This window comes from Lampris incognitus, chromosome 13 (assembly GCF_029633865.1).
Source record: "Lampris incognitus isolate fLamInc1 chromosome 13, fLamInc1.hap2, whole genome shotgun sequence".
NCBI classification, from domain to species: Eukaryota; Metazoa; Chordata; class Actinopteri; order Lampriformes; family Lampridae; genus Lampris; species Lampris incognitus.
In genome coordinates this window covers 37,961,444-37,979,572 of record NC_079223.1, presented here as the reverse complement: position 1 = coordinate 37,979,572, position 18,129 = coordinate 37,961,444, and the positions used below count along the sequence as shown (strand labels likewise).

Genomic DNA, 18,129 nt, shown 5'->3' with positions numbered 1-18,129 from the left:
GAAATTAAGCGCTTGAACTGTTAAGACCATGTCCCGCAGATGATTAAATCTAACTAAGGGGCTGCTTAGTTTATTATCATTAAAATCCGCTTTTTTAATACTTAAAGAAACAACCTTTACACAAAGCACGCAAGGACACACATCCACAGAGACCTTAGTAAAGAAATGGAAAATCACTACAACGTGGCACTGTTCTTTTTGCCCTCTGTCCAAAACAAAAAAGTGGAAAATTATCAAACTAAAGCAAAAAAAAAAAAAAAATGGTGAAAACATTGTGCAAGCCGTTGGCCCTAAATAGAAAAGGGAGTTACTGATGAATAGGCTAAGAGAGACAGAGAAGCGGGGGAAAAAAGGGAAAAAAGTGGACTGTGTTGAGGAACAGGCAAAGCCTCTTGTTTATGTTTGGAATAGAAAAACATGCCAACGCAGATCAGCTCAACACAAAAGAAGGAAAAAAAAGAAAGAAAAAAAAAAAAGATTTCAAGTCTTCCATTATGTAAATTCACTAACTACACTAACATAACCACACTATCATCCAGATATGTTGCAAAACCTCTCAGTTGTGCTAGAATTTCAAGGAGGCACGTAGCAGGTGGGGGGGGGGGGGGGGTTCCTCCTCTTCCTGAGAGGCCCCGGGAAATGTGTGTTGTACACCTCAGTGACTGAAACAGTCCACAGGGTGTAGTACATCCCTGCACCACTAGATGTACTCTACAGAATTCACAGTTTGGCACAATACTTCCCAAGTGCAACTTCAAAAAAAAACTGCTGCAGGACAAACCAACTAGATCATTTAGCATGACTTAAGTGTAGTACTACAATGTGTTTGCGTGATATGCACTGTGTGTGACTTTCCCCCAGTGTTAAAAGTCAAAGCGTTAGGCTCTGACACTAATGCCCTGGACAACAGCTTGAAGCTACCCTTGCAGAGGAGAAAGAAAGAAAGAAAGAAAGAAAGAAAGAAAGAAAGAAAGAAAGAAAGAAAGAGTGAGAGAGACAGACAGAAGGGCCAAGACCTTTGGTCTCATTTAGCCTCCAATAGCTTCACCTTCTGCTCTCTCCAGCCCAACATCAGAGGGTCAGGAGGGACCGCGGACTTAGGAACCAGAGCCAGGGGCAGGATGTCACGTCTAGCCCTGAACCTACCAGCCAGAGCATCCAGCCAGCCAGGCTCTGTGGGACACTCCAAGCTCAGAGAACAAAGTAGAAGGTCTAACACTAGGCTAGGCAGCCCCAAGCACTTGGCTAGGCTCCAGGCCTTCCAGGACCCTTAACGGCTGCTTTGCAGGCCCATGTCCAGGCTTTAGCACTGGTGAGAGTTCAACCAGCAGTAAAAGGAGCTGTTCCCTTGGACACATTGAGGTGTGACTTGGCAGATGGGATTGTCTTCACACTACAGAGCTGAGGTATACCCCAAGATGGAAACAGCTAATACAGACAGTCCACTGGCTGTTTCCCCACATAACCACATCCCACACACAGAAAAGGAAGGGAGAGCACAAAACACACAAAAGACTAGCACAGGGACGAGGCTTAGGAAAGACTGTTGTAACATTACTATCCTCTTTAAGACCTCCGCTACATGGTATATGTACACACCATAGTACACGTCATAGAACTATAACATAAGGCAGCAAGAGTCAGTTTAGCTTCATAATGCAGTTCTCTGTTCTCCTCAGGGACCATTTGATCAATCTGGTGAAACTCCACAGAGAAGATACCAGTTTTTGACTCTTCTTAGTATTCCAGTCAGCCTGTAGAATGGAACAAGGTGTTCCAGGCTTCCATTTACATCTACAGAGAGACAGGGTCTGGAGGAGAATGAAGAGGGAAGAATGGGCTTTGGGGAGAGTGGGTGGGTTTGGAAGGCGTTGAGAGGTTTCCAGCCAGGTTCAAGTGCTGGTGTTTTGGTCTTTAAAGAGGTGAGCAGCAAGACAGAGATCCAGAGACGAGGGAACGCCTGACACAGCAGCAGAACAGTTTAGGGGCTCCCTGGGGTCCACCTCAGGGATTTGAAACAATTCTACAGTATGTCTGTAAATTGAAGAGCTATACTGGCTCTTATACAAATCCAAACAAGCGGTGAGACCGCACATGCTATGAGCACGCATGTGTGTGTGTGTGTGTGTGTGTGTGTGTGTGTGTGTGTGTGTGTGTGTGTGTGTGTGTGTGTGTGTGTGTGTGTGTGTGTGAAGGGGGTGCCCGTGGGAGCGTATGCGAGTGAAGGTGGGAACTGGGCAACCTTCTCACCCCTGTTCAGCATCCCTACCGGGGGTAAAATGGGAGGTGGTGGGCTAAATAGGGAGGAGGTGAACCAACCCTTCTTATGGGGAGAGAGTTGGGGCTAGGGAGAGGGACAAACCATCAGGGTAACCGAGTTCTCATACAATGGCATCATCACGAATCTACACATGCATACTGAATGAGACACCCAAACACACACACACACACACACACACACACACACACACACACACACACACACACACACACACACACACACATACATCAATGTGAGCTAACACTGAGTTCTGTACACAGACACCCAAACAGAGAAACCGGGCAATGTGCTATGTAAACCCCCCCAGCAAAATCTCAAAGGGGAAAAGAGAGATGTGGCATTTTGCCATAATCCCCCAACAAGACATGAGTCTCCCACGAACAGGGACAAGCTTGGGAGACCAACTGAAAGAAGTAATAGAGAAATGAAAGCATCAATGTAAGAATTGAGTAATTAAGGAACAAATGACACAAAGAAAGGCTGCAGGGGCAATTCTTGGCCAAGCTTACAGACTTAGAAAGGTTGCTTACTTTCAAAACCGTCCATTAAACTATGCATCCTCAGCCAGTGTTGTGATGTGATCAGGAGTATGTCTGTAAGAGATGGTAATGGATTGTGTCCGTTTGGGCAAAAGTCACTTACTGGAGTTGTGTAATGATTTCTAAATAAGGTGTGTGTTATCTGCATATGAATACATGTGCGTCACACATGAATGTAACTGTATACAGCAGAATTACAGTGGATGTCTTCAGTGTGACCTCGCTCTCAACTACTAATGTCTTACGCAGCCATGTCTGCTCTACTTCTCTTTCCCTGTCTGTACTGGGGTTCAGTCCATAAAATCTATTTACATTCCTCCTTGCCTTCATCCATCCTTCTCTTGGGTTTTACTGCGTATGAATCAGCTGTTTGAGTGTAATAGCATCTCCATGTGTTTGTATGTCGTGTGCATACTATATGAGTCAGTGAGCATGCTATGCTGTGCATGCTATGCCGTGTCAAGCATGTAAGCATGCGCCCATCTGCATGCACATACTATGCACACCCAGAAAAAAAGGTAACCAAGTTTATTAGCTCTTAGCCTTAGTCACAAACCGGAATCAGATGGCTTTTCCATTACAGCGCCATTTCTTCGCCTTACAACCACTGATATGCTGTTGTATTTATATCCTCACTGGGGCTTTTAACCCGCAACTATGTGGTGTATTTCTGCTTTCTAGAGTGCTATCTTGCCTATTACAATGTACTGTAAGCTCTGATGAGGTAACATATGTTTACTCTATAAATGTGAGCCTCAGTCAAATACTTTGTACAATGGAAGCCATTGTAATAGCGCGCCACCATCATTCTTCATCAAGACTCAACTGGCATACAGTAACCCAGACCGCTCATGTTTACTTGCTCCAGGCACCTTCTAACTTCTGAAAAGAAAAATAGCTGAATTTAAAAAAACCCTTAACACTTTAAAAACTTTTTAAAAAAGAGCATTCTCCTCTCATAGGGAGGCGGTACAGCTGTTAGAGAGCCTTTTAGGAAACGCCGCGCTCCCTACCTAAGGAGAAAGGCCACCGTGGCCACTGGATTGAAAGATGAGAGCAAGAGGAGAGAGAGAAAAGACAAACATACAGACAGGAAATTGGGGAGAGTGCGCGCGTGTGTCAGGAATTAACACCTTTCACAGGTGTGTGTGTGTGTGTGTCTGTTATGCGTCTTGCAGTGGAACGACACACCACCAAATTATCTTGATGGCTGTAAAACCGTGGAATTTTACTTTCTTACTACCTATCCATCCACACAGTGGAAGAGTACAGTACAGACACGTGCAGATGGCCTGGCTGTCTTTCATGTACACAGGGAACTTTCTGGAAGTAAGGCTCTGTGCAAGAGATTAAAATAACAAACAGATAGAGCGGAAACATTCGCCTTTTGCGAATTGGGCTCACACATCAAAGTCATAGTCATATATCATTCTGACAGTTTTGGGAGCGGGACAAAACTTCCCCTCACTGTGAGACATTATAAACAAGAAATATAAATAAAACATTATTGCATGTGTTCTTGTATATCCATGACGATTAGAAATCATTAACAATTCTCAGAGCTCAGAAAAAAAGACAAAATGAAAAGAACTTTATACATGATCTCAAAACTCTTTGGGCTTAGACGGTGCAGATGGACGGGGAGCCTGGAAGTAGAAGCATTGTGATTACTTCTATTCGTTAATGGTGAGGTTCTTTATTTTGTTCTGAAGGCTGGTGTTCACCTTAACTTACTGAATGAGATGTAGTACGACTGCTTCCAAATACTGGTGGTCAACCTCTAACAAGCTCACCCATGCTTAAATGCATACACCAGCTGCACCTTTTTTTTTGGATTTTTTCCCCCCTCTTTCTCCCCAGTTGTACTTGGCCAATTACCCCACTCTTGCGAGCCGTCCCGGTCGCTGCTCCACCTCCTCTGCCGATCCGGGGAGGGCTGCAGACTACCACATGCTTCCTCCCATACATGTGGAGTCACAGGCCGCTTCTTTTCACCTGACAGTGAGGCATTTCACCAGGGGGACGTAGCGCGTGGGAGGATCATGCTATTCCTCCAGTCCCCCCCCCAAGCAGGTGCCGTGACCGACCAGAGGAGGCGCTAGTGCAGCAACCAGGACACATACCCACATCCGGCTTCCCACCCGCAGACACGGCCAATTCTGTATGTAGGGACGCCCGACCGAGCCGGCGGTAACATGGGGATTCGAACCGGCGATCCCTGTGTTGGTAGGCAACGGAATAGACCGCTACACCACCCGCACCGCCTCCACCTGCACTTTGAAGAGAAAAATGCACATGAAATTGTACACGGTAAATGTTAAATGGGAGCCAGCACATACCTTGTAACGCATTTTGGGGCAGGAGTGGATGTAGAAGCCCAGGTAGTAGTGGGACAGCTTGGCGGACTGTTTTTGCAGCTGCCTGGTGAAGGCGATCTCCCTGTGGAGAGACACACACACATACAGATACAAACACAGCTCTTTTAGTCAGGCACTTTGAAGGGATAGCCATATGAATGATGTATCAGAGCAGCTGAACTTTGACCAAAAAGCAGGTGGCTGATTCAATCTACAGGTGGTATTCACCAATGAGCAATATAAATAAACCAGTTTATCTAAAAAAAAAAAAAAAAAGCCCCCTGCAGAAAAAAAAGCACGAGTGTTGAAAAATGAAAGAAAATATCGGTAACCACAGCTAAAAATTCTAGAGATGAAATATGGTTGGTAAAAGTAATTTCTCTTGTTGCTAATGAAGAAAACTGGTGGGTCAACCGAGGCCCTGCTGAACACATCTGGTATGCGAGCAACAGCCACCCTGGCTAGGACAAAGCCTTAGTTTAGGAAGTACATGGTCATGCTAAGAAAGCCAGCTTTTCCTTGTCTCATTTCATTACACAAAAACAACTGCCTCCTCTCTATAGGCATTGAGCCCTTGAGAAGAAAAAGAAGGCATTGAAGAAAGAGAAAATAAAAGAGAGAGCGTGTAAAATAAAGATTTAAACCTCAGGGAGATTTATACAGCATCCTCAAATACAGTAGCCTAAATGCCTTGGTTCCTTTATAGGACCAATAGGGCCTTCCTTAATTGCATCCTTTTTTTACTAAAGCCCATTTTCTCCTTTCCCTCTGCCACTTCCTTCACCATTCCATAACTAAATTCCAACTTCTCTTTCTTCTCCCCTTTTGTTTCACTCTTCCTTCCACCCCTCTGTCATTCATCTGCTCAAATGAAGGGGGAGAATTCCCTTTTCTCAAAAACTTAAGAGAGGAGAGAGAGAGAGGCCTTAAATAAAATAGATGCACGGAAAACTAAGACATTGGACAAAGCAAGCCAGGCCAGAAGGTGGAGAGGAGGGGGAGGCATAAGCGGGAGGAGAATATAAAAGAGGAGGGTGAAGAAAGAGAAAAGGAGGGAGAGAAGAGGCAGCTAGAGCGAGGTGCTAGAAGGTCACCCACTTGCTGCCAGGTTCCTGGGTTCCCATCCCCTCTCCACAAAGGGCCGGCCGGAGCCTGAATGGGAATGGAGTTGGGGGGTGGCTAAGCAGAAGTGAGGGGGCCCATTCACAAAAAGCGCCCCCCTCCTGAAACTCTTCACACCCCCACACCCCCATGGCAGCAGCTTGAGTCCACCATTATCCCCTCTTCAGCCATCTGACACTCCAACACAAGCCAATTATCAAGCCCTCTGCTCCCGCACGGCTCCCCTCATACTAATATGCACACACAGTAGCGCACACCACATGGGCCTCGCCACATCTTTAGCATGCATGTGACAACATGACATTCCACAAAATATCAGAAAAGTTGATAGAACTTGAAAATAAAATATGCCTGATCTTTTTTTCTTTTCTTTTTTTCCCTTTTTCTTATTTGAAGGGAGTTACACCCTGGGGCAATGATGAATGCATTTGGCACCCGAGAAGTGGCAACCCCGTCTCACAAGCCCTGGCAAATGCACACTCTTCGTGTCGGGAACTAAGATATGCATGTCATCAAAATGTGCATGACTCAAAACAGCATATTGTCAGCATCAGAAAACACGCTTTAAAAGTTGGTGTCTAACATATTAAAGAATCTAGGCACACAAAAACACAAACACGCTTTTATTAAAAGGATCCACTGCTTTACATTAGCCGTTTATATATATATACTGGAAGACGGCAGTGCCTCAGACATCTCTTTCTGGGCCTCCCTTTGTTCCTCCTCCTGTCCCTGGGGCCTGAGGGGAGCTCGCTTCTACACTCCTTGCATTAAGAATTCCTCAACATCCCCCTCTTCTGTTCCTTCTGCAGAACTGCACATACGCAAAAGTTTTACACACACACACACACACACACACACACACGTGCGTGCATGCATGCACACAGGGATACTGCTGTACCTTTCCAAAGCCACAACTCATTTACCTCGGATCCCCTTGACACTTGACAGTTCTTATCAAGGCAAAAAAGGAAATGCCTGACCTTCATCAAAACATAACTATAATCCCACTTTTAGTTCGGTCCTTAAAACACTCCCCCTCCATTCCATGCAAGGACCAGCAACAGTCTTTCCTGGTAATAGTGCTGTACTTGCAGGGATTTGTCAATCACACAAATAGAAGGAAACTTTTCTCTCTTTCTCTCTCTCTCTCTTGCATGCACGCACACAAGCGCACACACACACACACACACACACACACACACACACACACACAGTAAACTAAGTTTTGAACTGAGTCAGCGAGGCCTAGGGAGTGTCCAGACTTGATCAAAGGCCCTGGCTCTGGTGTCTGTAAACAAACGGGAAGATTTTTGGTCCCACTGGCTTACTTATCCGAGGCCTCCTCCACACTCTGAACACCATCATGTTGGTTTTGGAGCCAGACTCTTACAATAATAAGAGACGGGGAAATGTGTGTTGATGATGACCAGGGTGTTCCCTCTATATGAGCGGAGCTATCCAGACTGCTAGACAAATTCAAACCCTCAGGAAAATGCATGCCCTCATGCACGCATGTGCACAGACATGCACGCATGCACACGCACACACCTGTACACACCAACACAGAGGGCTAGATCACCCAGTCTCCCACATCTGTGCAGAAATATTTTAAAAAGTTTTCTCACATTATTGGGTTACATTTTACAGGAAGGGCCAGATGTGTGTGTGTGTGTGTGTGTGTGTGATCTCTTATTTCACCCCAGCAGACAGCACTGTCGTCAACCGAACCACAAACAGAGTACCGCGTCAACCAGTCCAGAGCCATGGGAAGGGTATTTACCTTCGCCTGCACTGCCCGTACAGTTACACTGTTCTAACGGTATGGACTCAGCGGGGGAGATGATGGCGAGTTGAGTGAGATGCTCAAAAGTCAAGGAAAGAGGCAGTTTACGGGAAGAGCACGTGTAAAAGAAAGGCGGGGGAAGAGTAAAACTGACAGCATGTAAACTGGGAAAGACAAAACGTAGGATGATCGATCAACAACTAGAAGCCAAGAGTTTTCTCTCCATATTTATTTTTTTAAAGAAAGAAGAAAGGAGGTAATGGGAAAAGAGAGGAGAGCCACGGCACCAACCTGAGTGCAGAGTATGACCCCAGAGACAATGAGGCGAAGTCTGGATGGTAGTACAGGTAGACAGAGGACACACAGGTAGGGAGGATGTCTATCACCCCCACCGCCACAATGCGCCCATCCAGCCAGTACTGCTGGTGGAAGGAACCGTAGCCTACATCTGGACCATCAGGAGAAGACTGTGCCTGGGGAGGAGAGAGAAGGGGGGAGGTAAGAAGTACAAAGAGAGAAACGGGGGGGGGGTAGTAGTCAACGAGTATGGGTGCAATAATAGTACTCTGGTGTGTAATATAGCTTGTGTGTAAAATAAAATTGCAGTGGGATGGGAATGTGGGCTTTACTCTTTACTGGACTGTTTTACTTTCTCTTGCTGATCTGCTTTCACACACATGCTCATGTACACACACACACACACACACACACACACACACACACACACACACACACACACACACACACACACACATACACACGTGTATGCTGGTGTATTATAACTCAGGCAGTTCCCTGGCAGGCCTCTCACATTATGTGTGGGGGTGTACAGTAGCCTCACGCTCAGCCTGCTAATGGCTCCCAAATGTGGAGTGCGAGCAGGAGCCGGGTGGGGTTGGGGGTAGAAGTAACTAGCCACAGAGACACACACACCAGGAGAGGCCTTTTTAATAAAAGGCCCCGCATGAGCAAAATCCATTTTACCAGGTGGTAACGGAATGGGGCCAAGCGTTCTTTTCTATATGTTTGTGTCTGCTCTGTGTGTGTGTGTGTGTGTGTGTGTGTGTGTGTGTGTGTGTGTGTGTGTGTGTGTGTGTGTGTGTGTGCATGTGGGTACTCATGCACATGTGTATAGTCCACTAATGAAACATGTAAGTGTTTGACACATATTGCATTTCTCCCCATGATCTGCACGCTGAGATTTTCAATCAAGTCACTTGACTTCTTTTATCAAAGAGACTGGAAGACAAAGGGGTTGGGGTTAGAATCCAATAAGCAGCCTAGTTTTTTGTGAGAGTTTTTGTGTGTGTGTGTGTGTGTGTGTGTGTGTGTGTGTGTGTGTGTGTGTGTGTGTCCGTCCATCCCATACGAGTAACAAGATCCCTCTCCTTCGCCAACACCCATCTGGGGCCAGTTAAGCGCTGCAGACGCTGCTAGTTATCACAACACAGGGAGAGCTAGCTTGCTAATCCAGTGCAACACCAAGCCAACACCCTGACCAACTGAAACCCGGCCAAACAGCAATGTTTCAGCACTAACCGCAGCTTTCTTGACCCCGGAGGGCTCAACATTGCCAATGGGGTGTCTGTGCCACATTCCTTACTACCCCCCTCTGAGGGTGTAGTTTAAGTGGAGCTGGCAATAAAAACAAATATATATATATATATATATATATATATATATATATATATATATATATATATATATATAATCTCCCTCCAGCTGAAGCCAAGGGACCCCCAGGTCAGATTACCTGTCCCACACAATGCACAGCAGGATCCACTGACTTAGAGCACACGTGGATGGAGGTTGTGACACTGGTGGTTGATTAAAGCGGTAGAGTGCAAGCCCCACATCAGAGGATATGTGATAGGAGACATGAGTGTTGGAGCGAGTTTGGTAGACATTAGCTGTGACCGACTGACTGATGGACAGGGAAGCAAGGCAGAGAGCGAGGCAAATGAGGGAGCAGGCCGTGTGCGAAATGGAGACCGGTTAGCTAAACAGGAGGAGGGAGATAAAGTGTGTTGAGGGGTGAGGTAGTGGGACTGGCAGGCAGCACATCTGGAGCAGGCCCCGGAGTTACTGTGGCCATAGGTCTGTCGGTGTGTCTGAGGCTGGGGGATATGTCTGTCAGTGCAGGCAGGCAGCCTGTTACTTTCTTGGCACCCATTCCCCCTGAAACACTGGAGGCTTTGTCAGACCCATGTGTCATGGAAGTTGTCAGAGAGAAGCAACAGTGTGAGCTCCCTCACGTGGGAGAGGAGGTGTGTGTAAGAGACTTTCTTCACCTGATCCCGAGTGCCAACACTCGTATGCAAAAATTACTTTTATGCACAATCGTGTGTCGAGTCAGCGGACGCAGTCTGTGTGTTCATTTGAAAAATGGTACCTGTTCTGTTCTGGGCTGATTTTGTGCGAGTGATCCGCAGGTTACTTCTGAGGACAGCCCCAATGGCTGTGTCTCTGCCACTGTGACAACATAAACATTCCCAGCACTAAATGCTTTAAACCACCCCTGAGCCTGTACAACGGTCCCAAATCACTCTCATATGGACCAGAGACAGACAATCCTTCCTTGTGCGCAGGGCAACAAGGAGGGTAAGTACTGAGTACATTTGAACTACCCCTCCAGAGAACGGGGAAGTTGGGCTCTCATTAGATCTGGGTCAAATAATATTTCAAAAATAATGCCGAGTGCTTGTCTTAACCTACCCAGAGTGCCAGTTGGCTTCGGGTATACACTGCATTAGAAAAAGTACAAAAAAATTAGCAGTCAAAGAAAAATACACTAATCGCTTTGCAGATGCTTTCCTCTGACAGTGTAAACTTGCAAGCAACTGTGCCATTTTGTGCGACAAACCCAAATCAATAGACATAAGAGTTAGCAAAAAAAAAAAAAAGCAAAAAATCCAAAATTGCATCAATCAGTTCTAATATCTAGCTGGGATAGGACACGGGGGGGGGGGGGCGACTTACAGGCACACTTGGACTATCACTGCATCACTGTACTTACAGGATCTAGAAAGATGTTGCTTAGCTCTCTTAACGATTGATAGCATTGCAATTTATTAGCATTGCAAGTTATTACTTCTACTATGTTTGTTTTTTTCTTCTTCTTTTAGTTAAACAGTTTACAGTGGACATGTTTGAAAAACACAAACTACATGTTTATATTTCGCTGCCCGACCATCTGACAACGAGCTCTGTGCCCTCCCTTCACCGAACCTCTGCAAATGTGCGTCTGAGAGACAACTCTATTGATGCAGTTATGAGTCTGGCATCATGTAATCTGGAAATCTGACCATGAACAGATGTGGAGACTGACCTAATAATTAAACTGAGTTCGCTCTCTCTCTCTCTCTCACACACACACACACACACACACACACACACACACACACATGGACACACACACAAAGGCACAAACAGTGGCCTGTGGGCAGGTTGCTGGCTGAAGCGTTCAGTAACGGCTCGTTTAATCTGATGGGGAAACCACAACGTCTGATTACTCCTCCCATCAGTCTTCTAGAGGCCGCACACATAGTGCAACCTGCTCTCACTGCCCCGCACAGCCCTGAACTAATGGCTGGCGCATACACACAGTCTACATAACTGATGTGGTCGCTCAGTTGCTGACCAACATTACTAGAGTGCCCTTGGGCAAGTTGTCACATCTCTTTGTTACTGCAGATGATACAAAGAAATGGGAGCGGGGCGAGGTATTCTTCTTGAGGATGTGATGACATAACAGAAGGATCTGCTATCACTTGTCAGTCTAATAAGTCTATCTGTAAAGCACTTTTTAAGAAGTAAACAAACATTTAAAAGGATAAATCTAAAGGCAAAGTAGCATGTTTTGTTGAGAATAATCACATTATTTGGGTGGTGGGTTTAGCTAGTTGCTCATATGAGGATTGGCTGAATTTATTTCACCAGTTCACAATTTGTTTATTTCACCGGAAATCGAAGCTTTAGATGTGAGGCTAAAATGTCACTCTAATCAATAACTGTTAATCAAAAAATGTCCACTAAAAGCTGCGCAAACAGGGCATCCGCGTAGCATAGCGGTCTAGTCCGTTGCCTACCAACACAGGGATCGCTGGTTCGAATCTCCGTGTTACCTCTGGCTTGTCGGGCCTCCCTACAGACACAAATGGCCATGTCCGCAGGTGGGAAGCCAGATGTGGGTATGTGTCCTGGTCGCTGCACTAGCGCCTCCTCTGTTCGGTCGGGGCACCTGTTCAGGGGGGGAGGGGGAACTGGGGGAATAGCTTGATCCTCCCATGCGCTGTCCCCCCTGGTGAAACTCCTCATTATCAGGTGAAAATAAGCAGCTGGTGACTCCATATGTATCGGGGGAGGCAGGTGGTACTCTGCAGCCCTCCCCAGCTTGGCAGAGGGGGTGGAGCAGCGACCGGGACGGCTCGGAAAGGTGGGGTAAAATTGGCCAAGTACAACTGGGGAGAAAAAGGGGGAAAATCCCCCAAAAAAAGAAAAGCTGCGCAAACATGGCATAGCAACTACAGCTTTAAGACGGCGAGCAAACATGTTTCGTCTTACAAATTAAAAGTTAAAAAAATTAATTTTTACATAACTCACAGATCTGACAATGAATTCAGTTTTACTAATACTACTATGTGTCAACACGTTGTTTATACGAAGGACGCCTAAAGTGTTCCATCTCAGTTGCCACAGTGAAATTCCAGGCATCACAGATGACCGGACGACTGTAAAAGTTGATCCATGCCATTGGCTAAAGTTCATATCATGAGTGATCTTACTGGGTAGTGCAGTCGCCCATGGTGTGAGCAACCCGGGTTTGCTTCCTGGCTGCCCCCTGAATTCGCTACATTGGTGTCAGAAGCGGGATGGTGAGACCGTGAGGCCATCAGAAGCACGTGCACCCAGAGACGTGACCGCGTGAGGGAGCTTGTATGCTAAAGCGCAGGGACGCACTTCCCAAAGGAGGGGGGGGGGTAGTGTAACGACCACAGATGACTAGACTTGCTAGCCCTTGGCTAAAGGGTCGGACCCTTTGACTGGTTAGCGTAGTCGCCCGCTTCCCGGCTGCCCCTGAATTCACTACATTGGTGTCAGAAGTGGGTTGGTGAGACTGTGAGACCATCAGAAGCCGTGCGCCCAGAGGCGTGAGGAAGCTGGTATGCTGAAGCATGGAGACGTGCTTCTCAAAGGAGGAGGGTAGTGTAACGACCACGGATGACTAGACTCGCTATCCCTTGGCTAACGGGTCGGACCATTTAGTTGACTGGTTAGTGCAGTTGCCTGTGGTGCGAGCGACCCGGGTTTGCATCCCAGCTGCGGCGGTGGCTCCCGGCTGCCCCCTGAATTTGCTATATTGGTAAAAAAAAAAAAGTCTTGTAATATGTGTCCTCTATATTACAAGCCTTATTTTACCAAATGACTCATCTACACACAAGTTTTCTGGTATTTCACTATTCCTTTGATGGTGCTATTATCGCTGCTGACTATGCTGATGTGGTCATATGGCCAAGGCATGTCTGCTGACCTGTCCCTTGCTGATGTGTGCACTGTGGTGTCTCTGTATTTAAAGTTTGCAGTCTTATGTTGCTATTTTGTATTGATTTATGTTACACTTATATACAGTGTGTTACATTTTGCTCATGACTTAGGGTCAGGGAGTAAACAACTTCTTTAAAGAACGTGTGCAAGAGAGTGAATGAGAATGGTGGGAAGGTCGAGCACTTACGATTCATAAAAAAAAAACCTGATGACTAATTAGCCAACAACCCTGTTAAAATGTGTGTTTAGTCTTCAGAAAGCCACATTTAGAGGCTCTAAAAATGGGGGGGAGAGAGAAAACAAAAACAGTGTATGAACCTCACAGAAATGTGGTCTATCTGTTGCACTATGAGAGGATGACAGTAACCGGCTTCACCAGTAAAAGGTACTGTGACAGCCACCTGCACACTGCTGACCATCTTTGCAAGTATTGCTGTGACTTTGGGTTCAGCGATGGCACGTTCGTGTACATGCACCAATACTCACGTGCACACACAGAGAAGAAACAACGACAGCTGATGCAAATTACCTATTTTGGGTTACAGCATGAAGCCCCTGTAATTTTGGTCAAACAAAACACAGCAACAAACAAACAAGTCAGAAAACCCGAGTCCTAATTAGCCACAGTTGGACATGTATGGGGCAACTGTGCACTTAATCGTCTTAAGCGCTTTCACATTCGTTTGTATAAATGCAGGCTTATACTCAAGCTGATGAGCCACACAGTATGTCAGTCCATGTGGTGTGTGTCTGCATTTTAATAGCAGACTGATTGGAGACAGATGGAAGCCTACACGCAGAGGTAGCGCGGCGGGCCACGCATAATTCCTCTGAAATCGAGAGCAGTTGGGAGGCAGAAGAAAAGTGAGCGTGGATCAGAGAGTCAAAAGTGAGTTGGGGAAGAGTCAGCCAAATGAACGGAGACGGCCACCTAAATCAAAGGCTAAGAGTAAGAGACATTGGAGAAAGGATGAGGGAGTGCGTCAGTATGGGGTGTGTTTGTGTGCGCTTGCGTGTGTGCGTGTGTGTGTGTGTGTGAAGAGAACAGTGTAATTCAGTGTGTCTGGCTGCCAGCCTTGACGAGGTGATAAAAGCTTGTTTCATATAAACACTAACGATGTTCATTAGTGGAGGCCTGAGGGGGCCCACAGGGCACCTCAAGAGGGACTCAATGTGTGTGTGTGTGTGTGTGTGTCTGTAGTGGACCTCAATCCTATTAAAGTGGCTGTTTTAAGCGCTCATCCCAACTCTAATTGCTGGTGTAATTGTCCTGACCCATCAGTTCCAGTGGCGTTCTTGATGGCTGCAGCACACAGGGCTTGCTAAACATCAGCTGTAGTGACGCCTGGCTGCATCTACACATCACCCGCCGACCACACAGAGCTGCACAGCTTGGCTGTGAATGCTGCTCCAGATGTCATTCCAATCCTTAGAAAATAACCTACTACAAAGTAAAGAACTGGTCCCATAGTCCTGTCTTCAATATGGTCGTACCACAATCTGGACACCATATTGCTTTGTTCTCCTACCATGCCACTCTCTAGGCCCCACCACCCCCCTCCATCCTCTTTCCCTAACCTAAAACGGGGCTAAAACCCTCTCAATATGAAACAATACCTACTTTCCGGAATTCCTTCATGCATTTCACCCTTAAGGTACAACAGTTTTTGTACGTGTGTGTGTGTAAGGGGCTTTATGTGACAAGGGTAACACGGTGAGCTAGTGCACGTTTAGACCGCTATAAATTTGTTTGAAAGGGAACTAGGAAGTGTAAGGTGGAGACATTTTCTTGTGATCAGTGCAAAGACGAGCTACTTAACATCACAGTCTGTACGAATTGAGTTTGACTAGGGCAGCCATGTTTCAGATGGGGCAAATATATATAGAGAGATCATGTTTCCATTGGGGAAAATATCGACAAGTCGTATGAATGGAGGAATGGCAACATCAAGAAGAACACTCGTTTTATTATGAAGAAGACATACCTCTAGTGGTGAATCGCAGAGAAATCTCCTGAACTGTTGGGAGGAGGCAGCATTGACGAGAGGGGGAAAGAGAGAGAAAAGCAGTTAGTTCTGAGGGTCACCGACTCTTCGGAAATGGCATAAATGAAACCATATATTTCTCCATAGATGTCTTATACAGTTTATCACTCCCACTCCTGTGCTTGCTTAGGCGTCGAATATCAAATGTAGCCTCTATTTAGGGAGGGATGTAAAAGGAGGGTTGTATTTACACAAATGAAAACATTTAGCCTATCAACTGGGGCTTATAGACAAGGGAGGGGCACACTGACAGCTTAAATAGCTGGCGTTGCCAATGTTAAAATAGCCTATCCCAAACACACCTCAAAAGTATGTCAAATCTCAATTACTGGGGGTCTTTATATGCAAATACTAAACCTTTCTCCCCTGTTCTCTACTCTTCCCTTATTTCTTTCTCTATGCCAGGGTGAGAGCAGTGTGTTAACAAAACAAAAAAAAAAGAAAGAAAGAAAAAAGAAAGAAAGAAAGAGGACCTGAAAGACTAGAGGACAAATGTAGCACACTTCCACTGTTTAGGCCAAAACCACTCTAATGAGAACCAGCAGGGCCACGGTGGAGCAGTGATGGACTACCCTTAGTATGCTCACGCTTGAGCTCACACACACACACACACACACACGCACACGCACACGCGCACACACACACACACACACACACACACACACACACACACACACACACACACACACACACACACACACACAGTTTCAAGTTTGTACTTCATGTTTCACAAGGACATATAACTCAGTTTTGTCATTCATGTGTGGCTGAGCTACACCATTAGTCTTTGGTTATGCTCTCTAGCACTGAGTGGGAGAGTAGGTAGGTAGGTAGGTGAATATATAGGTAGATAAATAGGTATTTTTTCAACACACATAACCCAGTACGTCAGACATTACACTGTACAACAGTAACACATAGAGACACAACACAGCCCGGTCATGTGAAATTATGTGTGCTTCATGTGTTAAAGTAGAAAGTAATGGTGGTCTAATAATAATAATAATCATTACATTTATATAGCACTTTTCTAGACACCCAAAGTGCTTCACATTGAAGGGGGTAACTCACTTCAACCACCACCAATGTGTTGTACCCACCTGGGTGATGATAATAAAGATAATAATAAAGCACTGTATGTTTTTAAAAGTGCTATATAAATAAAAGTTTGCTTGCTTAATAATACTAGTAGAGAAGAAAGGAGCACCAGTCATATCTAAAATGGGGGAAGATAAGAAATAACCTGATACCTTGCATAAAATAGAGGAGTCACATATGCTGCTCCATTATGGGCTGCTTGCCAGTGGCTGCCATCATTATTGGGTTACTTTCTCTCCCGATTTCCCTACTTCGTTCTCCGTTTTCCTCCTCTTTCCCCTAAATCTCTCTTACCTCCTAAAAAACATGCAGAAATCAAAGGCAACAAAAAAAAGGGATTCTCTGACGAGCTTCCTTGCCAACAATGGCTGCAATTCCTGTCCTGGCCGCTGCTGTGTGGAAATGGGGCTGCTCTGCAGAAGATGCTTGTTGGTTAATGGAACCCAAATTGCCCGGACTTTCCCCAGTATGGTGACACTCCTTCTGCCCCTTGCTGCCAAAAGGTACCGTTAGTCTTTTTCTTTCGGTCTTTCCCTCAATCTGCCTTTTCATATCTCAGTGTGGCGCCACAGAGCTAACAAGGAGTTACTAATCTTCTGGGCACACATCTCCGTCCCCTCACCCCATTACCATGTGTAGGAGGTTAGATGCTACACACTTTATTGGCTCCAGGTCCAGTAGCTCTACATACAGAACTGTAAAACACATGATGGTCCACGAGATACTGGAAACTCAAATAAACACACAAGTACCCCCTGTTCTGTGTGTGTGTGTGTGTGTGTGTGTGTGTGTGTGTGTGTGCGTGCGTGCGTGCGTGCGTGCGTGCGTGCGTGTGCGCAATTACATGTTAAGCAGTTGAGCAAATTCCAGTGATGACTGCTGAAGGCAAGGTTCATTGGGTGGGAAGGACCTGGCTTAGATGCAACTCAATCCTGCCAGCAAAAACTCTTCCAAGAGACTATGACTCAGACGTGTGTACATATGTGTTTGCTGCTATCACAGTGGATGTGTGTGTTGGTGACATAAATGCAATGTGTTCCAATACGTGTCATGCCCTGACAGAGAGGGCCAAGGAATGATGCCTTATTGTCGATCAAGTCCGGATTTCTTCTCTACTTGAAGTGCACACACACACACACACACACACACACACACACACACACACACACACACAATTTGTTTTTTTGGGGGGGGGGGGGGATTTCCCCCTCTTTTCTCCCCAATTGTACCCGACCAATTACCCCACTCTTCTGAGCCATCCCGATCGCTGCTCCACCGCCTCTGTCGATCCACAGAGGGCTGCAGACTACCACATGCCTCTTCCGATACATGTGGAGTCGCCAGCCACTTCTTTTCA

At 46.0% G+C, this 18,129-nt stretch overlaps 1 protein-coding gene across 3 annotated transcripts in view; it reads right to left on the bottom strand.

The window, feature by feature from the left end:
* The window catches only part of LOC130122411 (arginyl-tRNA--protein transferase 1), a 76,486-nt gene that overhangs the window by 19,995 nt on the left and 38,362 nt on the right, over positions 1–18,129 (bottom strand). For all 3 annotated transcript variants that reach the window (XM_056291312.1, XM_056291313.1, XM_056291314.1), the window contains 3 exons: positions 15,615–15,647; positions 8,377–8,558; positions 5,160–5,259 (listed from right to left, as the gene is read on the bottom strand). In XM_056291312.1, coding sequence (XP_056147287.1) covers positions 5,160–5,259; positions 8,377–8,558; positions 15,615–15,647 — 315 coding nt within the window. The remainder of the gene's footprint in view (positions 1–5,159; positions 5,260–8,376; positions 8,559–15,614; positions 15,648–18,129) is intronic.